At 38.1% G+C, this 26,769-nt stretch overlaps 1 protein-coding gene across 4 annotated transcripts in view; it reads left to right on the top strand.

Annotated features, from left to right (window-relative positions):
• Znf385d (zinc finger protein 385D) overlaps window positions 1-26,769 on the top strand; it is a 910,681-nt gene that overhangs the window by 765,898 nt on the left and 118,014 nt on the right. For all 4 annotated transcript variants that reach the window (XM_041662856.1, XM_041662858.1, XM_041662859.1 and 1 more), the window contains one exon: window positions 1,897-2,007. In XM_041662856.1, the coding sequence (XP_041518790.1) occupies window positions 1,897-2,007 (111 nt within the window). The remainder of the gene's footprint in view (window positions 1-1,896; window positions 2,008-26,769) is intronic.

Below are 26,769 nucleotides of genomic sequence, written 5' to 3'. Positions count from 1 at the left end.
AAAATGTTTAAGCTATTCGCTAAACAGTATTGCAAATAATATAGTGATTATTTCATGGTCTGGACAGCCGGGAATGAACTAACCACTCCTCCCAACGTTAACACCAGAATCTGTGGGGAAGAAATGTCATATGGCTTATTTTGTATGCTTTTTAGAGATACAGTTTCACAATGCAGCAGCATTGACTGACCTCAAAGCTTTCGTTCTTCTACCTCAGTCTCCAGAGTCATGCTCTTTACAGGTGTACATCTCATTTCCCACTGGAATTACCAAATTAGGAATGGAAGAAGACGGATTTGATATGCCCATGAGTTCTTTTGATTGCTGTAACTGTTGAGTATGAACCAAGTTGAGGGGCAACACCTGGAAGATATTTAATGACCACTGAGTGCTATTTGCAATGTACATTACAAATGGTAGATTAGACCAGCAATTGTGACAGGAGAAAGAAAGAGTCAGAGACCTGGAGCTTTCTTGTACCTCCCAGCAGATGAATAGGGCCAGCTAACTGGATCCAGCCATTCAAAATTCACCAACATTCTGAATCGGAAAAGTAGAGAATTGTAATATGTAACACACTGGACATTAGGCATCGTTCCTTGGACATATTCTTTCCTCGTACTGTGCCAGATCATTTTCAAGCTATCTCATGAAGTCTTTAGTGAGGCATCTGAAAATGGGTTCAGGATTTCTAGCCAAATGTAGTAGTGCCCATGTATCATCCCAGCTTATAGGTAGCTGATGAAAAAAGATTATGAGTTTGAGACCAACATTGAGTTCAAGGCCCACCTGGGTTATACAGGGAGACAAAAAGGAATAATGACAGCAAAGAAGAAAAGAATTCCTGAGTATGGGAATATTCAGTAACATTAGGGACTTATGGATATCTGTGTGTACATGGACATAATATTGAAAAACATTAAATGACCATGTAATGATGCCAACAATGTTTATCAAAGTATGAGGCTCATGTTAACTTTCTGCTTTCACACCCTCTATAATGTAGCTATCTACACTTATTGGTTTCTTTGTGCACACAAAATGATGTTAAGTAATTTTTATGAGTCATCATAGTTAAACCTCATCTCAACCTTTGAAGTTGGACACAAGTGACTCATCCAACGATGACAGTGCAGACCAAAGTGTTGACTGATACTAATTGGTGGGATATTGGCACATGGCCCCTGGGACAGTGCTTGGTAAAGGAATACTACTACATTTAACAGGGTTGGACTGGTGAGAGTGAGTTTGAAGTTTCTCACCCTGTTCTGAACTGGGATGGAGATAATCGAAATTTTGCCAAGAATCTTTGTGCCCATGCATGAAAGTCCATAGAAGATTGAAATGTAGCTTGTCAGTGGTGATCAAAAATGGATTGCCAAGTGAGCTAATGTTTAGTTTTGTGTGTCCTTTTCTGCTAGATTTGCAGGAATGTACTTTTCGGCTCTGTATGATACAAAACACAGACTAGCATTGGATAGTGGTGCGTAATTAATAGTCATTCTTGACTATGTTGTTTGAAGTCCAGATTTCCACAATGATATAAATACATTTCAATGTTAGACTGCACAAACTAGTAAGAGCTTGAGTTTCTGTAAACATTTAATTATACATGAGTATTATCAGACTATGTCAATTGTTGCTCCTAAATGAGGAAAACACTTAGTGTGCAGACACTAATGGGGACATCTTTCATCTCCTTATCACACTATGCTTTGGGCTTATTGTTATCTATTTTCCGAGAGAGTAGGAGTGCCTTTTCGTAGCCTAAAATCATTCTTTACAACATAAGGAGTAGACAGGAGCTGTGAAGATTTAATGCAACAAGCAACATTCAGTGAAACTGACAGCCTTTATTTCTCTCTGTTGTGTGTGTTGTGTTCTCTCTCTTTACAGATGGACCCTATTCAGAAAGCCGTAATAAACCATACATTCGGGGTTCCTCTTCCTCATCGGAGAAAGCAAATCATCTCATGCAACATTTGCCAGTTGAGATTTAATTCAGATGTGAGTGGTAACTTTTTCAATAACAAAATGTATTATATGGTTTCAGTTTTCAGGTTTCTTTTTTTTCCAGCAACTGAGCATGCCCAAATCCAAAGATAGCATGCAAGTCCGAATGTTCTTTAATTTGGAGTTTACCATTTCACATTATATTATTTACTATAAAATGCATGTATATCTAGATATACTTAAAGTTTTATTCTTTATTTTGCTTTTAGTATCTTGAGAATATTTAACGTATATCATATGCTTTGTTTTTTGGAGATTAGCAAATTCAGAACCAGTGAAGATTTTAATAGGTTACATCTCTGAAGTAAGACAGATCATTCTCTAAGACCAAGACTTTTCCTTCAACTGTGTCTGCTAACTATCGACAGACTCCCAGTTCCAAATTAGTGCTTTGGGAAGTAAGTGTTGTGTGCATTTGTGTGTGTGTGTGTGTGCACATGCGCACACACCCACACCCATGTACTCTCCGAAGTGCAAATGAACAGGAAGCTCCAAAGACCTCAATTTCTAAAACACGAGTAGAACAAAATTTCCATGGGGAACAACATAGAAGGGAGATGTCTGGGGACTTGGCCAGTGGTTTGAAAGTGCTGGGGAGGCTTTACACACTGTTTACAATTCTCGTGAAGTGGAAGGTAGATTATAGATCCATCCCAGTGATTCCAATGTTTACTTGTAACTAATATGAAAATGTTTGTGACATTTTCTCAACCCTTAAGTCTGCCTTGGTGATGAATTAGTCCTGAGAGGCACAGAAGAAAGTGTACCTTGATGCAACAGGAATTGGACACCCAGTGATCAGTCTGTGAACAAATGGAAGGCCCTTGCTTGCTATCTGAATGGACCCCCATTCTGGCCTGTCATTTCCTGTGCAAAGTTTCCAGTCTGTGTGGAGAATGTCATCTGTTGAGAACACCATAGGGTGCCAGCCACAGAAAATGCATGGGGCCTAGATGAATGACTCATTTTTTTTTTTCTGTAACAGAACAGTTGATTTTATGTGAGGATTTTTCAGGCAGTGGAACTCACATCTTCTGTTGCAGTTCAAACAGTCCTTCCCCTGACTTGAAATAAGGGTGCGTTCCTCATCCTGTCCCATTGCGTTTGAATTTTATAGATTTCCTGTAGTGCAGTTGAGTAGTTTGTAATCAGTAGAAGAAACTTACTAGTTCTAGAGGTGGGAAGACCAAGCCTCAACTGCTGGCAATTTCAGAGTCTGGCAGAGAGCTGCTGCCTGTTTTAGAGGTGATACATTCTCACTAGGTTTTGACAAACCAGACTGATCAAGCAGCTCCATGGAACACCAGTTTCTGTCCTCATGGTCTGATCGCATTAACAACAGCCTCAACCCCTACTGGTTTACCTCATGGGTTAGGATTTCAACATGAGAGGTTGACTGGAGCAGAAACCCCAAGCCACAGCACCACTTGAATGGTTCTAATAGTATATTAGCTGGTTAAATGTGCCTTAATCTCTCCGAGGAGTGGATGGGGTGGCAAGTGGGGGGAATGGGAGGAGGGGAGGGAGTGGGAACTTGGATTAGATATGTATAATGAAAAAAGGTAGTTTGATTTCTTTTTAAAAAAGAAAAAGAAGAAGAAAAAAGAAAAAAATGAGACACTAAGCATACATGATATCTTTGGACAGGATAGTTTTAGTACTTTTAAAATTTATTTGTTTTTAGAAGCTGAGCATCTTCATTTGACTAGTACATAAGTTTATCATAGACTTGCTGAATTCATGAAAAATACCATATTATAAAACAATGATTTCTCTCAGTCATTGTAAAAATGTAGCATCCTTCTAACATGTAAATAAAAGTGGTAAACTAATTTCTTTCTGAGTTAACATTGTTTTTATTTAAAATTTCATTTATGTGTTCAACTTATACTTTTTGGGTCAAATTATAAATTCCTAAAAGCTTAAATAAGGTAAAAGTTATTTGTTCCATGACATGCTTTTGTTTCATAAGTAGTAATTATACTTCCTAAGACTCAAGAGCAGTGTTGTAAACTGTGAGCTCATTTAAGAACACTGGATAAATGAAAACCAATTCTGTCACCATTATTCAACATTGCTTTTGCCTAGTTTTTGTTTCCCTTAAATTGAATTGAAATTTTACTTTGAAAATTACCAGATAAAGATGACAAGACTCTCCTAAACCAAGTTGCCAGCTTTTCACACACGATGAGACCATTTTATTTACTACTTTCATCTTCCAACAATTCACTACCAATATTTTCTACTCTATTTAAGAGCAATTGTGTGTATTAGGAGTCAGAAGGATGTTTCAGTATCTAGATCTAGCATCCACTGGACCTAAGACTGGATGTAAGAATTCTTCTTGCCATATCAGACGAGGACTTTGGATTGATCATTCCCAGTAATGAGTCTTTCAGCATTTCCAGGTGGTGGTTCCAATTTGGGAGAGTGTTTCTTTTCTTTTCTTTCTTTCTTTTTCCTTTTTAAATTTTTTTTTTTAAAAAAGAGAAAACAAACTAGCTTTCTTCATTTCACATATTAATCCCAGTTTCCACTCCCTCCCTTGCTCCCATTTCCTCCACCTTCTCCCCAACACCACCCCTGATCCACTTCCCAGAGAAGATAAGGAACATTGCTCCAAGGTGATATTCAAACCATGATTAAGAGAACTAGAAATGGGAGACCAGCCTGGTCTACAGAGCTAGTTCCAGGACAGGCTCCAAAACCACAGAGAAACCCTGTCTCGAAAAAAGCAAAAAAAAAAAAAAAAAAAAAAGAACTAGAAATGGCATCCAATAAACTTTTAAAGACCTTTACATTCACAGATGCCATTATTATCATTAATTTGTAGAAGGTAATACAAGAATTTTTACCATGTTTCTTTTCTCCTATATGATCCCATTTTCTTATGAAAAGACAATATCCATTTATTTTCCTAATAGTGTTTCTAGGTGGCATAGGGTCTACATGTATGTTTATCAGGGATAACTGACTACTGTTTTCACAATTTTGCTGCATATCATGCGATCAAAGGAATTTAGACAAGCTACTGTGGTATTTAGGCTTACAGATCTTGGTCATAATTAACCACTTAAGGCTTGACCATGACAAGACAGAATGGGTACTAGTTGTCTATTTGCACTGCCCTTGGAAAGAACACAATATATCACCTCATTTTTCTGGTGGCAAGAAGAATAACATAGGTCTCTCTGGGTGTTATCGGGGTATTAAAAGGATTTTGTTGCTCTTAGGGGCTCCGAAGAAGACAGCTCTGTCTGGGTTCCAGCTCATAGAGACTTGTGAAACTCTCCATTTCTCTAGATAACAGAAGGCTGTTTAGTTCCTCACTCAGTTGTTTTAACACTTCTCTCTGACTTCTGCACAGCAACAGATCATACTGGGCCAATCTAATAATCTAGGATAATTACATCACTTTTAATCCAACTGACTTGCAACTTTAATTGAATCTGCTAATCTAACTTCACTTTTCCATGGCATATATCTCATGTTAGGTTTTGAAGGGGAGAGATATTAGCCTTCTTTCAGAGGTGGCTCTTTACTGTGGATGCTTTCTGAGGAAGTCTGACCATTGCTCCAACTGTGTATCATGGACATTAACTTACAAGCCATGAAATCATAAAACACAGAGTTCATTTGCTCTGTATTTTATGTTACTAAACATTCATTACTCTTACATTTCCCTTTATATTTAATGTTTGATGTAAATTCACCATATAAGATTAATCTTTAAATGACTGTTATATTTGTTTAGTTACACACATATGTTCATGAGCATGCATGTGAAAGTCGGAGTCAATTTTTCCTTTCAACATGTGTGTCCCAAGGATCTTACTGATGTCCTCAGCCTTAGCATGGGAAGCAATATGATTGTTTGTTTACTGACCTGCAATATCTAAAGTACTAATTTTATAAACTGTTTAGATGCTGAATATCAATTAGATTTATCAATTAATAACGCCATAATGATACAATCCCTATATATAGATCAACATACATATATATGATATCATAATTTTTAACCCCAAGGAAGCCCTTCCTAACCCTAAACCTCTAGCCATTTGTTATTTCCAGGTAATCTGGATTTTATTTCTTGTTTCTGATTTTAAGCCTAGGATGTTCTAGAGCAACATCGTAATTCACGTGTATGTGTGATTGAATTTTCTTTCAGTAGAAAAGTGTTTTTGCCACAGGAACCTTTTTACATTTCAAAGCTTCTTTTCTTTCCAGGGAAAATAATAGCTTACAATTCTTTTCATCTCTGGATCATGAAAATTCAATTTCCTTTCCATCACTAAGCTTTTATTTATTTTTTAACCCTTAATATTAAAAGCTATATAGTTTGATGTTGTATATACCTGTTTCCTATATGCTACAACTTCCAGCTAGGTTCCTGCCGACAGGTTTTTAAATGTCATAAATTTTATTCCATTCAATGAAATCAGATTGCCTTTCCTCGATACAAACTTTTCATGGAATAAAAGATTTTAATACTCATATGAATATATTTGTGTTACACAAAAACATCCAATAAAGGCTGAAAGGTTGTAATGTGCTCAATTATTTTATCATCGTCTTAAAATAAGCCCAGTCTACTATGTGGCCTGAGCAACTTAGTGAGTATGCCTTTGAAAAACAACTCAAAACTGGGCCAATATGGATACAAGATGATTGAGTGAAGGAAAGAACAAATACTTAATGATTGTTTGTAGAACATGAAATAAGGTCTCAAGTTCCAAGCCAAGAAATATAAAATTTTTTATAGTCAAACTCATAATAACAGGATTTTATTGTATTTTAGAGGTGGAAGAAACTGATAATTTCTTATGCCATAGCTACGTGATACTGTAAGAGATTTGTAAGTGGCCAGGTGACAAATAGCTGCTGTTCTTGTTGCATTTCTCTTACAGTGATAAAATGCCCTCACTAAAAGCAACCAATAGAAGGAGGACTTTTATTATTATTATTCATTCATTCATTTATTTATTTATTTATTTATTTATTTATTTAAGATTTCTGTCTCTTCCCCGCCACTGCCTCCCATATCCCTTCCCCTCCCCCAATCAACTCCCCCTCTCTCATTAGTCCGAAGAACAGACTGGGTTCCCTGCCCTTTTAGCTCACAATTCCTGGTGATAGTCCATCATTGTGTGGAAGTCACAGCAGCCAGCGCTTGAGATATCACATCCATAGTCAAGAGCAGAGAGAGAGAGGGAGAGAGAGAGATGCACTCACATTGCTTGCTTGTTAGTTCTCCCATTGCAGAGGCTGCTGCAGTGTAGCAAGGCTAGAGCTCTGTGTACTTCTTTGTAAGTCACACCATCTTGGAGGGATAGCCTTGAGTTTCAGTAGATTAATGGTTGGGCTCAAAGCAGATACAGAGATAATGTGGGCCTTACCTACAAAGATTCCTGCTTCTTCTCACTCAGTCCCACTCGCTACTCAAGAACAGACAGACACACTAACAGTTTAAATCCAAGTTCAAAGTCAAATGCCTGAGTTATAGTGCAGTAACATTCCTGTGACAAGTCATGACTACCAATCATTAATTACTGCTAGGAACTTATTTGATGAAGCAACAGAGGGAACAAAATATTATTAGAAAAGCCAATTGCTCAGAGTCCTCTGACCCTCTAAAGGGAGATATTTGAAATAACCACCAGTATCATTAATAGATTCCAAAATACTGTTGTATTAATAATTATTAATCAGTTAATCAATTGATTAATATTATTTATGTTCTACAGTTTTAATCCAGGGATATAGTCAGATTAAGCAGTTTAGAGTTTTCATAATGCTCATAGAGACAATGTTAGCAGTGATTTTTCTTTCCAAGTATCCACATCACTCAATTACCTTCTCTTCATAACATGTGTTAAATTTTTTTTTAATATTTAAAACAACATTATTTAGGACTGATGCTTAAATACAACCTAAACAAAACCTGGTGGTTGTATCAACATTAAAGACCTATTCATTTACATCCTACCTTAAAATAGTTGTTTATTTCTTATTTTTCAGTGGATGTGTAAAAACCTTCATGAATTAAGGTGCCCTACAGGCATGCAGGTGTCTACAGAACAAAGTCCTCTGAAACTAGATTTACAGGTGTTTGTGAGCTGTCATGTGCTGAAGCCAGGTCCTCTGAAAGACCAGCAAGTGTTCTTAACCATTGAGTAGCACAGATGCCCAGCTCCAACTTTCTTAAACAAAACTAAATATCTATGTTGTAAGCATTAATAGATTTTATAAACCATAAAATGAAAGTATATATATATATATATATATATATATATATATGCTAAGGAAAGTTAATAGACTTTAAGCCAACACTGTAGTCTTACAAAATGACATAGGAGAAAGGTTCCTAAATGACCAGCACTTAAAATGTGCATCCAGTTCCAAACTTGAAGACAAAACTGGGGAAGAGAGCAAAAGGGCAGAAAAGTGAACAACACAGAAGTACAGAAACTTCTAGGGACAAGTTGTTAACAGCTGCTTCAGGACTGGTTGCTTTGGGCTCCTCTTTGAAGTTAAAAGTTTCACAATCTTATGACTTAAGATGAATAACCAAGGGTCAACCAGATATGCCAGTAGATAATGGTGCGTGGCACCAAGTCTGAGTTTGATCCCTGGCTCCCACAGGATAGAAGAAAAGAACTGACTCCCATAAATTGGTCTTTCTTCTGCACATGCATGTGCAGTATGCCTGAACATATACATACTCACATACACAGCAAATATGTATAATAAAGTAAAAATTTATAAATAAATAGATAAAATGGCTCACCAAGTAAGATACAGAACTGCAGGCTGAGACAGGGGAATGTGGTGAGTCTAATGCTAGCCTGGGCAGTATAGTGAGACATCATCTCAAAACTAACAAAATAAGTAAAATTAAATTACTAGCCATATACTTTATTGGTGTTAAAATTAAATACAGTATGGAATGATGGTTTAAAAACTCTCACCCAAAAGTCATTTTTTTCATGGGATACATCATATAGTTATGTGGATTTTCCCCCTTGAATGTTAAATCAACTCTTAAGAGATATCAACCTGGAAATACCTTTGCTATTCTTTAGATAATATACTCCTTTTTGAAATGTTAACTTGTTGCTTTTGCTTTTAGTTTTAAAGTGTTTGTTTTTCTATTGATATAAAGCATTCATTCCTGAAGAATTTCCACCTTTTAAATAAAGAGTGGTGGTTCATCTGTTAAAAACTTCTCACCTCTTTAAGTTTGTTAGTGGTGGTGTTGTGTCTTAAGAGTCCTCTGAGGGTTGTGTTCTAAGACAGATTTCCAGTCAGATTTGACACATTTCATTCACAGGAGAATCTCTTGACTTGTGGGACTCAAAGTAAGCCATAGCTGGGGACTGAGTATCGTGGTCTTTTTATTAGGTGCCATTTCTTTCTGAAGAGCAATGTTCTGGCAGGGATAATCTGTTTGTCAGAGAAGAGACCTTTGGGAGAAACAGCTGTATGAAATATAAGTGGGTTGTTGGGTGACTGGCATAAGCCATGTTTTGGGGTGTGTGCTGATGAAACTGGGTGACCTCTGTAAGCTTTATACTTGGGTGTGTGTTGGCAGACTGTAGGCTGTGTGTCTACATGTTTGGGTGGCTACATTGATGATCATATCTTCCAGGTTTACATTTGGGCCCTTTTGTCTCTAATATGCACTAGGTGCTGATTTCAGTGTGTAAAACCTAGTGCTGTCAGAACAGCTCAGAAAATAAAACTTTTTGTAATTAAATTTTTTTGTTTATTTTACATTCCAACTAGTTTTCCCTCCCTCCTCTCCTCTTGTTCCCTCACACAGCCTCCTTTCTAACCACTCCCCATCTGCTCCTCCTCCATCTCCACTCAGAAAGGGTAAGGCCTCCTATGGGAATCAACAAAGCATGGCATACCAAGTTAAGGCAAGACCAAGCTCCACTGCCCTGCATCAAGGCTGGGAGAGGTATCCCACAATAGGGACTAGGTTCCCTAAAGCCAATTCATGTGCCAGGAAGAGGTCCTGTTCTGATTGCTAGCAGCCCCTGAAACAGACTAAGGTGCACAACTGTCACCCTGTTGCAGAGAGTCTAGGTTGATACCATGCAGGCTCCCCAGCAATTATTGATCTAGAGTCCCTGATCTCCCACGACCTCTGTTCAGCTGTGGGTTTCCCCTTCATGATCTTGACTACCTTTGATTGTTGTGGTACAGAGTGGTGGGGCTACATTTCTGGCACCCGGCCGCCCGCACGACTAGCTTTATGGCCCGAAATAATTACATGGAAACTGTATTTTTTAAATCACTGTCTGGCCCATTAGTTTTCGTCCCTTCTTGGCTAGCTCTTACATATTGATCTAACCCATTTTTTAATAATCTGTGTAGCCCACGAGGTGTCTGTCTGGAGTGGGAGAATCATGGTGACTGCCTGACTTGGCTTCTTTTTCCCAGCATTCTGTTCTGTTTACTCCACCCACCTAAGGGTGGGCCTATCAAATGGGCCAAGGCAGTTTTTTTTTTATTAATTAACCAATGAAAACAACATTTGATCCCAACACTCCCCCCACACACACACTTCAACTGGACTCCTAGAGCTTGGCTCAATGCTTGACTGTGGATCTCGGCATCTGCTTCATAAGTTACAAACTGGCGGTTCTATGATGACAATTTGAGTAAATTATGGTAGTCAGCAATCTGAATACAGGGGAAGGTCATGCCAGGAGTCTTGGCTGGGGTCATCCTTGTGGAGTCCTTGGAGTTCCCTGGAACCAGGTTTCTCCTTAACCCTATAATGGCCCTCTCGATCAAGATTTAATTGCTCTCCCTCTTCATCTCTCTTCCAACTTGACCGTCCAATCCCTCACTTTTCCCACTCTCATTCCCTTCCCTCTACTCCCTCTTGCCTCTAGTTTTCCCCGGAGATCTCATCTATTTCCGCTTCACAGGATCCTCCTGTTACCTAGTTTCTCTAGGGCTGTGTATTATAGCCTGGTTATCTTTTGTTTTATATCTAATATTCAATTATGAGTAAGCAAATACTATCTTTGTCTTTCTGAGTCTGGATTAACTCACTCAGGATGATTTTTTTTCCTAATTTCATCCATTTGCCTGCACATTTCATGATGCCATTTTTTTATCACTGTGTTATACTCCATTGTGTAAATGTAACACATTTTCTTTATCCATTCTTTAGTTGAGGAGCATCTAGATTGTTTCCAGGTTCTGGCTATTACAAATAATGCTGTTTTGAACATAGCTGAGCAAGTGTCTTTGTGGTATGATTAAGTATCCCTTAGCTATATTTCAAAGAGTGGTATCGTGGGATCTTGAAGTAGGTTGATTCCCAATTTTCTGAGAAACTGCCATACTTATTTTCAAAGCATTCACACAATTTTGCAGAGGAGGAGGGTTTCCCTTACTATACATCCTCTCCAACATAAGCTGTCATTAGTGTTTTTGATCTTAGCAACTCTGACAGGCAGACAATGGCATCTCAGAGTTATTTTCCTTTGCATTTCCCTGATAGCTAAGAAAGCTAAATAATTCTTTAAATGTATCTTGGTTATTTGAGATTCTTCTGCTGAGAGTTTTCTGTTTAACTCTTTACCTCATTTCTTTAAAATAAGAATATTTGGTATTTCGATGTCAAGCTTCTTGCGTTCTTTATAAATTTTGAAGATCAGTCCTCTGTCAGATATGAGGTTGGTGAATATCTTTTCCCATTCTGTAAGCTGAAGTTTTATCTTACTGACAAGAAAACAAAACTTTTAACAATTTATTTTTATATTATTTTATGTTTTTGTTTTGTGTGTGTGTGAGAGAGAGAGAGAGAGAGAGACAGAGACAGAGAGAGAGAGACAGAGAGAGAGAGAGAGAGAGAGAGAGAGAGAGAGAGAGAGAGAGACTGACTCCTGGTGCTTACAAAGCCCAGAAGATGATGTGAGGTCCCCATAATTAGAATTATAGACAGTAGTTAATCAGTATGTGCATACTGGCAAAGGAACTTGGATTCTCTGGAAGAACAGCCAGTGTTCTTAATTGTTCAGCCTAGACTCAAAGGAAGCAGTTCTGACTATTGGAAGCGTAAGGATCCAAGTCAATGGGAATGGGAGAGTCAAGAATATCTAAATTAGACATAGTTTCATTATCTGAGGATGTAATGAAGGATAGACAGAAAAAAAAGAAATGCAAGAGTTTATATTTCTCTAAGTTTCTTTACTAAATAGAAAATCAGATTTTAAACATCTAAAAAAGAAAAAGTTGATATTTCATAAGAGCAGTAAGTCTCCCATTAGCAGAGAGATAACTATTTCTGAGCACTATGAGTCCATGGGAGCTGTTCTATATTCATGCAAAGAGAGGTCTAAGAGGTCTTCTGGGAACAGATAGCTGTCTCAGTGGGTAGACAGACACCAAGTCAAGCCTGAAGCCCCGATTTCCAACCTTTATTCTCTCTTGGTGGGAGGAGAAATAAACTCACACAAGTTACTCTTTGACCTCTTGCCCTGCTTGCCCACACATTCACACACAGAGAAAATAACAAAAAAGAGAGATAGAAAGGAAGGAAGAAAGACAGACAGAAAAAAAGTAAACTATTTATTTTTAATAGTTTTTCTGTTCATTTGTGGATTTCATAGATACAGAAACCAAAGGGCAGACTGTGTCATTAACTATGTGAAGGTCCCTAGACTTGAAAGAGTCTGTTGAAAGAGAGTGTTATTGAGTTCTACCATAGTGCTTTTATTTCTCATTAGCAGGCTAGTAATACATGGGTGAAATTTCTTTTGGGAGCCACCTTGTAATTGCTGACACTCTCAATTAAGGCTACTGGTCTTTTGTATATACTGTAGAAGCTGATCAGGGTCATATACCCACTAAATTAAAAAAAATGCATTTTAAAACTTAGAGGCACTGAAAGAATGTAACCATGAAGGTGACCATAGATTCTGAAAGTCTGTCATGAACAAGATTCTGCCGGGGATGTCTCTGAATATATGGGCATGTAGGCCTGTGAGGAGGAAGCCTGTGCCAATGAAATAACAGACTTGTTGCCATCTCAGTTCATCAAAAGTTGACCTTGGATCTCCAGACATGGAGGTGAGCACCTGCTGATGCAAGAATATTCTATAAAGGCCTTAGACAACACTCAATAAATTATGAATAGATTGATGAAGGGAGCGATCAAGCCTAGAGACACTTTCCCTGTTTCTCTGGAAAAAAAATGACAGTGAAAACAAGAGTCTGGAAAATGGCCTGCTCCAGCTGCGCTACTGTGTGTTTGCCACCCTCACTGCAGGATGAAAATGAACTCTGGGAGTCAGTCCTTCTCCTCAGTGTATGATCCCTATGCAGGATTCATATCTCCAGCTGTGCGTTACTGAAAGCTAAGTATGCAAAGTGAGGTCTTCAATCAGAAGGAATAAGATGGAGTTGGACCTCAACATGGGCTGCCAATGACACTCGTGAACTGCAAACTTGCTTTGTGGCAGCCTTGGAATTTTAGATGATTTGGAAAAAAACTAGCATCTAAACTACCAAATATGAACTTTGTGATTATACTTGACTTCATAGGATATTGGCAACCACCTCACAGTTTGACTGTTGGTGGGTTATTAAAATGGGATAAGAATCCTTATGTAACCCAGTTCTTGACTCAGCAGTCACCTGATATGCCTATCTTATGTAAGTTTCATCAATGACTATCTCTCTCTTTTGGCAACCATATGTGGTTCTTAAAGTGGTACTAACCACTAAAAAATTGTTGTAAATGAGCTAATGTAGTCAAGAATCCAAAATCTTAAGAGATAAAACTTGCCTATCCCTTTAGATCAACTCCAGTCACTGGTCCTCAGGACCCTGATATTATGTTTCATTGTAATTTATTTTAACTTCGTATAAAAGAGTTTCACCAGTGCCATGAAACTGGAATAGTAGGACTGCATCCTCGGGTAGAGGAGTGAAGGACTTTGAAGATTCTGAAGTCAAGTATCCACTTGTAAATATCTGGATTTTGTGGTCGTTTTTACCTTTTTCTCTTAACTTTTGTGGGTTTTTTTTTTCTATTGGCTCTTTTTTTTTTAAAAAAAAAAACTGAGGTTTACTTTCTGCATTAATAGTCAGAGCAATCATGATAACACACATTTATGTTTTCCAAGTATCAAAATTGCTCCATATCTCTTTGTAGATCAAATGCACCTACCAATATAGTTTACTTTCTTCACACTAGGAGTTTCTTTAATGGTAATTGTTTCATGGGTGATAATTCAGCTTGATCCTTGGGTAAATAAAACTGAAACTACAGCTCCAGCAGGCATGTTCGGGTACCTGGGTAGAATTTCTTCCATGGCTATTGAGCCTCTTCTATCAGTCCTTCTTCATCTAGGCAGTGTTTTCAAAGCTTGTTTTACATCAAATATTTTGTTCCAGGCTCAGCTGTTTGGAAGTCAGACAGATCTTACTTTAAATGCAGAATAATGCCCCTAGCATCTGTTGTCTTGTCCCAAATCAATGTTTTGACATAAATTGAACCGGATCAAGATAAAGCTTATAGTCCTGTGGGTTTCATATTTTTGTAGGGGTGCAGAATAGGGAAGTTGGAAGCAGGACACAGAATGATTGGCAGTTCAGTTTTCTAGGCATATATCCTGATGCTTTTGAAACACAAGTGATTTTTTTTGCATAATAACACATAACAGTCTATATATAGGTCCAGTCTACGTACTGGGCACAAATAGCTTTCCAGCTTTTATGCAGGAGCTCTGTGTAGAAGGATGTATGGCATATTTAATCCTATCCAGCTTATTGGTGATGAGGGCCGTTGGTTGGGCTTTTAACCTTCCCGTAGACGCCTTTTTAAATAAGGTTGCAGAAGTAGTCTCTGAACAGTTTCTGTCCTTTTCCCAAACAGGGCTTATTTTCTCTGCATCAGTGAACTTGTCATGATAATCAACTTTTTTTGTCTCAACCATCAATCACTCTTGATTACAGCTGGATAGCAGTTCTGTTCTGTTGATCAGCTCATCAGTGCACGTAATATTACACCTGGAGGCCAGTACAAATCAGCCCTCCGTGGGGGAAAAGCACTTTCCTCAAGGCTTTTGTGGAAGGTTTTATCATTTACATTGTGTCTCATTGAGTTGTCCTGTCTGCTTCGACTCTACCACCTCCCTCAGCAACAAAATAGCTCCCCTAGTCTCCTCGATTATTTGCCCAATTATTCTGCTCATAATCTAGTTTGTCCCTATTATCATATTAAGCTTTCCAATCATTAATGCAGATATTGTGGAAATTCAAATCACATGAATTATAATTCAATGAATATTCAGTGCCACTGTAAAACCAGTTTATCGTGTGTTTCACTTGGATGTTTGCAAGTCTAATTGTGTTGATTTCCTTTTATGGTTTCCTGAATTAGTTTTCTTTTCTATTTTGGCTTGGTAAACTGAATATTTATCTTTAATTTTCATCTTCTTTTAAGGAACATTAGCTGTCTGCCTCTGTGGTTTAAAACGACATCGAGAAGTCAATATTTTGAAACCAATCACTCAATTTCAGCGTTGCTCTTACACAGTGTGTGTAATGTATGCTTTATGCAGTCAAATTTTTTCTGATTTCTCTAAGTTATCTTACATTTTTTAAACTAGTCCCATTACAGAGAAGTTGCTAGAGTAATAATAGCATAGACCCACAGCAAACTATTTACTTATTAAATACTTGAAACAGACACATGGTTAAAGTATATGTCTTCCATTTAGTACCTATTGTCTCCACGGTTTGTATTATTTTTATTATTGTGTGAAATCTGAAGAAATGATTTAGAAAATCATGAAAATAATTGAACAGGTAAAGTGCAAAGTGTCTGGCACCATTATGGCTGGAAATTAAAGAATAATGTGGATTTGATTAGAAACCAGCTGTTCCCTTTAAATGGCTTAATTAAAATAGCTTAAAATTTCACACTAATATTTTCTCTTTTTGTAAAATAAGTACCTTATCTCCAGTTCTCTTTAAATTATATAAATATTTCTCCCTTTAAAATAGATATGAGAAAGAGCTCCGTGCTTTCACACTGTACTGACATTGGACAGTTTGTGGTTCGTAAGCTATGAAGCAAAGTTAGGTCAAATAGCGTGCAATCTTTAAGGACACACACACATACAATACTGGATGCGAGCTCAGCATTTACAAAAACTGAGCTCAGATTGGTTCAGCACTTTCTTTGTGTTCTGAAAACTTCCTAGTACTGGAATTCATCAGTTTCTTGTAAATGTATCGATGTGCCAAGGGTTTAAATGTTACCTTGTGTACTTTCCAGAACCCACTCCTGTGACTTCCCAAAATAAGCAGCCAATATCGTCACGGGAGCCAAAATAAACCACTTTTTCTTCTCAACTGTGTGAGGCATGTCCAATGGCTTTTTTGGTATGACAGTTTGTCAGAGCAGACTACAGTCTGGTTTCGCAGTTTTAAACCTTAGCGCCACCTAACGTTTGGGGTGGGACTAGGCATCTTCTCCCATCACTTGAATGAAGTCTCTAGGATGACTATTATACTGTGCTCCCAGAACACTCTGCAGGCAAGACAAACTGTAGGTCCCAAAATACTCTGCAGGCAGGACAAACTGTACGTCCCAGAACACTCTGCAGGCAGGACAAATTGTAGGTCAAAGGTTTTGTAGCTGGATTAGTGTCCTAATTCCTTTACTTGAGGCCTTGCCCAGTTACAGAAGATAGCTGGTTCAGGCTCCATGTTATCCATCTTTGCTAGGGTTACTCTCATAGATTTCATGGAGTTTTTATTTCACTAGGCTTCTACCTTACTTCATTCCCCCAATCCATTCATTTCTCCCATTATTTTCTCCCTCCACATTCATCCACACCTGATCTCAACATAAAACCAGATTCACTGAACCTGTTATAAGAAAACTGAGACTAGCTTGGATGCATTAGCACATTAAACAACTTCCTGAATAGAATACCAATAGTGCATGCACTAAGATCAACAGTTAATTAATGGTACCTCATGAAGCTGAAAAGTATCTATAAGGACAAGATCAACAGGACAAAATGGCAGCCCAGAGACTGGGAAGGATTTTCACTAACTCCACATAGGACAGAGGCTAATATTCAAAATACATAAAGAACTCAAGAAACTAAACATCCACAAACCAAATATTCCAATTAAAATATGGGGTATAGCCCTAAACTGAGAATTCTCAACAAAAGAATTTCAAGTGGCCAAAAAAAAACAAAAAAACAAAAAAAAAACTTAAAGAAATGTTCAACATCCTTAGTCATCAGGGAAATACAAATAAAAAAGACTTTGAGACTCCACCTTACACCTGTCATAATGGTTTAGATCAAAAACACAAGTGACAGCTCATGCTGGTGTGAATATGAAGCAAGGGGAAACACGGCTCCCTTGTTGGAGTACAGCTTGTACAGCCATTTTGGAAATCAATAGTAGTTTCTCAGAAAATTGGGACACAATCTGCCTCAAGACCCAGCTATACCACTCCTGGACATATATGTATATATCCAAAGGATACTTCATCCTACCACAAGGACACTTACTCAACCACATTTGCCCATTATGTTTGATTTAGTGAATACAAGCCTCCTGTGATCTTGATTCATTTTCTCACATTGTAGCATCATCGCATTCACTCAGTCCATGAATGATTCCAACAGCCCAGAATTTCTTCCTCTACTAGTAACAATATATTAAAATAGAGGAGAGCTTTATTGTTCATTTGCTATTGCTAAATCACCAAGAACTCTTAGACATCAATGATTTTTAGCAATGTGTTATCTCGGAGAATATAGAGCCGAACCTGCTAACTGTAATAGGCATGGGTGCAGATTCCTGGTGTGATGGTAACAAATCCAGGATATTTTTTGTCCCAGTCAAAGCCTCACTCTGTACAGCAGTCTTATGCAGATTACTAATACAGAGAGCTGTGCATCCAAGAAAAGTAGATGCGTTAGTTGCGTTTGTTATCACCATTAAAAATTGTTTGACAAGGGTCAACTAAAGGCTGGTTCTTAGTCACAGTTTGAGAGTGCAGTTCAACGTGGGGGGATGGTAATAGAGGTTAGAACCACTGCAGAGGCAGCTCCAGGAGTGTGGGACAACTGACCATAAAGTGTCCATAGTCAAGAAAAGGGAGCTCAACCTCATGTACCAGGATGCTCTGCCCTTTTTGTCTCCTCATTCATTATGAACATGGAGCCCATGTTTGGAGTGTACCATCTACCCTCAGTAAAACATCTGGGAATGCATCTGTCCCCTAAGTGATTGAAAACACAGTCAAGTTCACAGTGGTAACTAATTATCACACTGGAGGTGTCTGGTAATAAGATCAAAGAAGGGCAGGCCTAGACATGCAAATAAGTGGGAACCTTACCCCCCTTTTATGTATTAGCTCATATGGAACAGAAATCATCCCCTAAACATGGCTACTTAAGGTAAGCGAATAAGAGAGTTTCCAGATATACTCAAAAATAGTATTTTCATCTGCTGTGTGCAAAGCCAGACTAGAAAACATCTCCAGGTGGCTTTATCTTCCTTTTCTGATTTTGTCCTTACAAGAGCAATTTCTCCTTGTTCTTTTCCTAATAATTATGTGCAATGATTTGAAATTCTGAAGTAATCAGCTTGACTGCCCAACAAAACAAGAACAGATGGGGCTTTTTTTCCTTGGCCTTAACTCTAGCAGTTATCATAAGATGTGATCTTTATACATATTGCTCAAGTCCCAGGTTCCTTTGTAAATAATTGCCTAATAACAAGCATTGAGCCATTTTTTAAAGATTTCATTCAACCGGAAAGAGGGATCAAAGTTTTTGAACGATCCAGTGCATTTTCAATATATTGTGCATTCTAGAAGGTTTCTGTTTTCTGGGTGCTAAATGAATGGCGAGGTTTTCAGTTGTCAGTGTTCTCAAGAGCCTGAAGTATTAAAGGTTGTTGTGACTGTGGTGTTATTAGGGAGTGATGGAACTTTAGAGGACGGGGCTTGATGGAGAAAGCTTGGATGCTCAAGTATGGACCTGGGACTGTGCCCTGCTTGTCTTTACTTCCAGCTATGACAAGAAGAGGCCTTGTTTGCCATGTATTTCAACAATAATTTGCTATGTTTCTAGAGGCACAAAACAATAGGCCTACAGTATCATGGGGCAAAAAGTCTAAAACTGTGAATCTGAATAAACCCTCATAGCAAAGGTGGATTTCTTCTGATGTTCTTTTTATACAGTGAATAAAACTGAAAAGAGACTGGCATAGAAACTCTGATAATCAGTATGGAGCCTCCTCAAAACCCTAGAAACAGAGCTTTTTTATGATTCACTTATACTATGCCTGAGCAGAAACTCAAAGGATTCTGTATCCAACTACAGAGATGCTTGCTCATCCATGTTCATTGCTATTCTATTTATAATTACTAGGAAATGGAAACAGCCTCAATGTCTATCAACTGAAGAGCAGATAGTGAAAACGTAATATATATACACAATGGAATTTTATTCAGCTGTAAATAAAACTGAAATTGTAGTATTTGCATCTAGATGGATGGAAGTGATTAGAAATTTTACTGAGTGAGATCCCCGGAGCCTGAAAAACAACGAATATTTTCTCACATATGTGAATTCTTTGAAGGTTTGGATTTGTGTATTTAATTTAGAGCACCTGTAGAAAGTCCAGTTTCCCTGGTGATTTATACGTGTAGTGTAGGTGGTATAGAGTTCATACTCTTTGAAGGAAGCATCACGGTAGGTATTGCCATTGATACTGTTTTTCTACCACAAATCTTTTATAAACAACTGCTGTATCCTGCTACCATCCCTGAAAAATATAGTTCTAGACACCGAGACGACATTTTCTGAAATGTTGCCTTCTTTTTAGTCTTCAACCTCAATTTTATTTCTGTAGAAAGAAGGGTTCAAAGAGATTTTTTTTTTCAAATTTACTCTCTGTGCCCAGGTTTCCAATACACCCTGGAAGGGTGCTGCCTCAAAGAAAAAAAAAAAAAACCAAATGGCAACCATACTCGCCTTTTTCTATAATACTATGGGATTTAAGCAGTGCCTCCTCAACTTCCGCTTCAGAAGCCATCATTCCCATCGCAGTTATCCAGAGACTAAGACTGCATTTGCATTCTGAATGATGCCTTGCGACAGCTGCTGGAGATAACCTGGCTGCAAATTAGGAGTTTGCATTTGATCATCTGCCAGGGAAGATCATGAAATTCAGTTTGGCAGTGGAATTTAGGAAGAGGTCCCCTCTGCCCAGCTGTGCCTATCAGAATTAGCAGCTTGTATAGGCCCCTCTCAAGTGCCCTGCTCTCTGGTTAGCATAGGACAATCTGCTGCTGGGGAAGCTGAACCTCATTACAAAATTTTTGAGTGCTGGGAGAAATGAACCCCTTCTGGTGAGTCTTTGTCGGGGAGGATGGTCTTAGGTCTGTTATAGGCATCTCAATGTGTTGACAAAGGAGCCCGGACAAATCTTTGTTTGATCCATCTCTAAACCACGAAGAACAAAGTTCTTTGTATGTATTTGGTCTACAGTCAAATTCAGCTGGCGAAGGAATTATTTTTGATGCTACAATTGTTGCCTCCTTTGGGAAATGGGAAGACTTGGACCAAGCTGATTTTGTCTCAGGATGTAGTTGTGTAATTTTGAAGAAATGGTGTGTTCTTAACTTCTAAAATTCTTGGCTTCTTTCTTGTAAAATGAAAATAATACTATTACACAAAAGAACTCTAAGTGTTAAAGGGGATATTATAAACCAAGTGTCTGACTCTTCTTAGAGAGGTATTATTAATTTTCTTTCCTTCTTAAATTTGATATTTGCATAAAAAACAGTCAAAAATGTACTCACTATCTTTCCAAATAAAAAACTAGGCGACTCTGGCAAAGATTACTAGATACCCCATGCTTCCGTTTTCCGCGATAATATAATTGAATATTAAGTGGCTTCTGCCAATGTAATTTATCTCTCTGGCCAATTTGCTATTCCAGGCGAGTTTTAAGCTTCCATATTAATGATGTTATTTAAAAAAATAGATAAAGTAAATTAATTCCACAAACAGTGTATAGCTGTTCTTGGTAGCTGGCAGGTGGATTTCCTCCTTTCTAATCCTAAACTGTGAGATTGCATGTAATAAATGTAGGCTTGACCTAACATTTTTTTTTTGAAAATTTTATCGAGTGAATTGAGGTTCAAGCATCAGACAGTTGGCATTTTGAGTCATATCATGGATAATAGAGGCATAGCTAAAGTTATAAATAAATTTATAGCCCATGGTCAGACTCACCAAAGGTTTCTCTCCATGGGAATTGTAGATGACTGGAATTCTAATACTGAGTGACCCGCTGCTCCTCAAAGAGAGCTCCCCTTTGTTTTCAAATGGGACTGTAATCACAGGCTAAATCTGCCATTCCCTCTCTTTCGCATGTGGTTAGCACTAGTACCTCTCTAAGTGGGAGGTTTCTCATGTCAGCAGATCCCCAGACGGCAGATGATGAAGAGAGTCCTCTGCTCGTGTTAAATGGCGAAGTGCTTATTTCTCAGTCCATCGGGAAGATTTAGAGGCCAGACTGTGAGGCGAGGGCATCGGCTCATTCCCTCACGGCTTGTCTGGTGGTTCATCAGTAATCTCAGGGGCCTATGATGGCTCATGGCCTTGTTTGTCACTACAGCTTTGTGCGTAACTTTCAGATTTATGGTCATGATTATAACCAATGTGATGGAGCCCAGATTCGGGCTTTGAATCACATAATGTTTAACCCCAAGATCTCCTTCCCTGTCTGAGCATTTGAATAGAGTTCAAAAGCAAAGGCAAATGCAGACAGCATCTGCACAGAGGTTTTGGCACGTCAGCTCACACTATGAAACTCTGAGCAAATACAGTCATTTCCATGTGCCTCTCCCATTCAGGTTGCTCCCGTATGTCTCCTCAGCACACACTGCGGTGACTCATTACCATCTCTTGCCCTACTGTCCTATCCTACCTAGGGTCTTTCATATTTGAGTGTATTCTTATGTGATAAACAGGAAAGACATAATGAAGGAAAATAGACTAATACATTTGTGATTTGACTGTCTGCATTTACTTCACAAATGGGTTTGGATGACTTCACCTCTAGGTGGTGAAGTCTATTTGACTTTTGCAAACTCTAGGTAGAAGGAAAGCAGAGTTTTTCATGTTAAAGGATGTTCAGCTCTTAAAAGTCTTGATTCAGTTAAATGTGATAGTGAACAGACCAGCATTTCTGAACTTTGTTTTTCATCAGTGTGCATTCATCTTTTTATTTATTTATTTATTTCTCAACTGTTGTGCTCTACATTAGACACATAAAATGTTTTGTTTTTTTGTGAGCAAGAGTAATAAACTCTATGACACCAAGTTGAAAGGCAGCTTCATTCTAGGGTTATCTCAAGAACTCACAAGCTCACTGAGGATCCAGGTACTTCCCCTGCTTCCCATTTGCCACCTGCAGATTTAAATATCCTCTCCTAAGTTCACAGGTCTTTATCCTGGACAAAGAGAACTACACACAGAGAAGGAGGTACATTTTACCCCATAACATTAATTGAAAGCCAATACCTTTAAGCCTTTTATATTTTTATTTTTTATTGTTTTGGTATTGAAACCTAAGAAATAAATATCTGTATAGTATATAATGTAGTGCTTTAATTCACATATATTTTTATACTGATCTAGTTAGGGTAATAGGCATATCCATTACCAATATTTATCAATCTGTCTGGTATAAGCATTGGATTTTCTTTTGGTATTGTGGGACACACAAATTTTTAGAATTAGCTATATTAACTCTACTGTGTACTAGGACCCTAGAACTTATACCTTCTACTTAGCAACCAATAGTAACCTCCTCCCACTGCCACCCAACTCCCTCTCAAACCACCTCCTTTATCCATTACACTATTCTCAGTGTCTCCATGGTCAAACATCACAAAGTATCATGACACTCCCATCAGAATGGCTGTGACTTAAAGGCAAAACATGCACACACACACACACACACACACACACACACACACACACACATTCTGTAAGGGTTTAGATTAATGGAAGCATTCATGCTTTTTGTTGAAATATAATCTAATATAACGATTTTGAAAAACAGTATAAAGGTGTCTCAAATAATTAAAAATAGAACCACAGTATGATTGGATATATTTCTTTCTATATTTAATTCCTATCAAAAAAATATTCTCTAGCACGATTTAAAGTGCACAATAACGGACTAAACTTGTAAAATAATTGCTGACACCAGCATCTGTCGCTATAGTGGCATTTGTGTTATGCTTTGTGAGTCTCTGTTTTGATTTCTTTTCCTGTTAATGTGACAAAATACCCCCAACAAACACATCTTAAGAGAAAAAAAGGTTTATTATGGTTTGGGGTATAGTCCAGGCTGGCAGAGAACTCAAAGTAAGAGTAGCTTAAAGTATTGGTCACTTTATATCCTCTTAAGAGGCAATGAGTGCATTTTGCTTCTCAGCACACGTTTTCCAATTATGAAGTCAAGGACCTTACCCACCAAAGGCAATCTTTTCTTCCCTTCTTCCCTAGTGCAATTACGATACTCCCTGGCAGGCTTGCCAAAAAACCCCTTTCTCAGGTGACACTAGATTCTCTGTGGTGAAATATTACCTCTTGCACTACGGCTTCCATTCACACGCCATTAGTTCAGATGCCAGTGCTGTGCATGAGCTTTTACTCCCAGGGTTGTATATGGTGGGGTTTGAGGCTAATATGTAGTGACAAAAGCCACTATTGAAGTAACACAGAAGCAATTTGACAGTCTACCAGTTCTTTATATTCTTCCTGTTCATCCTTCTCCCTCTTCTGGCCCTTAATGCCCTCCATCTTTTTATTGTCTCCTTAGCTTCTCTGCACTTTATGACTGCAGAATAACGAGATTAATATAGCATATAACCATTTTGATTTTCTTCTTAACGGTGTACGTTTGGGTTTTCTTTTCTAAGACTTGGCAGCTCATTCACTTACAGCACTGAGTACTATTCCATTGTGTGGATGTATCCCAGATTAATACTTGACCTACTGAAGGTAGTCTTGACCTCTCTCTATACATTGGCAATTGTGAACAAAACAGCTAAAAACCTCTGCACAAAGGTTCTGTGACCACATTAAAGCTTTCAGATATTTTGGGTAAATACCAAAGAACTCAACTACTAGATTATGTGATAAGAATGTACATAAAATTGAAAGAAACTGGCTAGTTATTTTCCAAAATATCTGTGCCATTTTTTTATCCTCATGTGCAATAGAAAGGGACTTATGTGAACCAAGTCCTTGTCAGACTCAGTACTTCCAGAGATTATACCACCACTGTTCTGGGATGTGTTCAGTGTTATCTTAGAGCTGCATTTATCTGCATGTTCCTGGTGAAGTGTGGTGTGCTAACTGTATATCCTGTATATCCCCTCAAAAATTCTGTCTTTTCAAAATTTTGGGTAATTATTATCTCCCTATTATATAACATTTCATTTTCCCAACAGTATCCTTCATACAGCAGAAACTTTTTCATTTTAATGAAGCCAGTTTTTTAAATCCTGTCCTTTAACAGGCTTCCCTTTGGTATTAGCAAGTTGACAAGAAAACCTGAGGCTATCTAGAGTGTCTTCCATGTTATGTCATTGGACTTTCATGCTTTGCATTTAGATCTATGCTCCATCTTCAGCTTTTTTTCTTAACTGATATAAAGTCTAGATTTATTTTCTGTGTGTGAGTGAACAGTTGATCCCAGATCATCTGATGTCTGTGACAGTCTGTCACAGATCAGTTGACTGTGTGTATGTTGACCTGCTCTGATCCCATTGTGTTTTATAGTTCTTGTTGTCCAATCTGCCAGCAATCACACACTACCTTGATCATTGTACTTCTGCAATAAGTCTTTATGTTGGCTAGCATCAGTCATTCTATGAGATCTTTGGAGTCTTTTTCCCTTCCATATTTAACTTTAACATCAGGATTTTAGTATTTACAAGATAATTTGGGAAGATTTTAATTTCTAGTGCATTGGCTATACCAGAAATGGGGATTATTGTGCATAGGACAAGAACAGACTCCTAGAGCTAGAAAATAATCTTATCTAGTTCCAGGATGGCATTTTTGCTTCATTCTTTTGGGTTTTCTGTACAGATCATCATATAACTTATAAACAAGTACAATTTTACTTATTGACAGATTATATATCTTTTCTTTCTTTGTTATCTGGTTGTGTTGTCTTATGGGAAATAATTGTGGTGTCCCAGGATTTATTTTAATAGGTGAATAGTCATATTATACACAAATGGTAAGAATGTAAATAACAGACAGTGGTGGTGGTTAATACATTTAATCCCAGCACTCAGGTGGCAGAGACAGGTGGATCTCTGAGTTTGAGGTAGCCTTGTCAACAGAGAAAATTCCAGGACAGCCAGGGCTTCACAGAGGAACCCTGTCTCAAAAAAAAAATTGCAAAGACAAATCATAACCATTTACTTAAAAAAACAGCATGCTTTATTTGTCCCTTGGAAATTTGTTATGTGTATATAATATATCTTCAATATTTCTATCTCTGTCTCCTTTCAGCAGCTCTCACTGGGCCTGCTTTCAACACATCTTCCTTCAACTTGCATGTCCCTTTTTCTTACACAAGGTAGTGCTACTTATGCATATGGGTATAGGGCCATCCACCCAGGCATGAGCAGCCTACCATCAAACACCCCACACAAGAGAAGTGATTCCTCCTACCCATTGGCCAGTAGCATCTCAGCTGGGGATGTGGTCTCAATATCCCCTCCTCCTCTATGCTGGAATTTTTACCAGGCTTCACCTTGTGCTTGTAATTGCAGCTGCTCTTAGTTCATGTTTGCAACAGCTATCTGATGCCCAGATGACATTTCAAAGCACCTTTTCCATCATCTATCCTTGTCCTTTTCCATCTCCTCTTCCTTGATGCTCTCTCTTCCTTGAGGGAGGAGATGAAAGATTGTTCCATCAACAGGAACCCTTATCTTTACCCAGTCTTAGCACTTTGAGCACTTTTGAGCCTCTTTATTAACTAATGCCTATGGAGAAAACAAAACAAAACAAAAACAAAAAAATCCTCTGACCAAGGTTGGGAACAAAACACAGATCTATAAATATAAATATTTAAAAAGCAGTTTGACAATATGATTGTTTAGCAAAACAATAGTAGATTAGTTTTTAAACCTTAACCATGGGCTTTGCCCATGTTTTCAATACCAGCCATGAATTCTCATCTGTAGATCAGTCCTCAGATCCAACAGCAAATGAGTAGCTACTCCCAGAACTGGCATGACAGCTTGCACTGGTAGGCACATCTTGCCTGGAAGGTCAATACTGTGGCGTGCCGTTCTAGTGGATAAGACCGTTGATGTGGGAGTGTCATATATCAATCTGTTGATTTCACTGGTTAAGCAATAAAGAAACTGCTTGGCCCTCATAGGTTAAAACATAGGTGGGTGGAGTAAACAGAACAGAAGGCTGGGAGAAAGAAGCTGAGTCAGGGAGTCGCCATGATTCTCCCACTCCAGGCAGACACAGGTTAAGATCATTCCTGGTAAGCCAGCTCTTGGGCTACATAGATTATTAGAAATGGGCTAGTCCAGGTGCGAGAGTTAGCCGAGAAAAGGCTAGATATAATGGGCCAAGCGATGTTTAAAAGAATACAGTTTCCGTGTAATTATTTTGGGGC

This window comes from Microtus oregoni, unplaced genomic scaffold, assembly GCF_018167655.1.
Source record: "Microtus oregoni isolate MIOR12 unplaced genomic scaffold, Mior012 000013F_ref0000133, whole genome shotgun sequence".
In the NCBI taxonomy this organism is placed as follows: domain Eukaryota; kingdom Metazoa; phylum Chordata; class Mammalia; order Rodentia; family Cricetidae; genus Microtus; species Microtus oregoni.
This window is presented reverse-complemented; position numbering and strand designations above follow the sequence as displayed.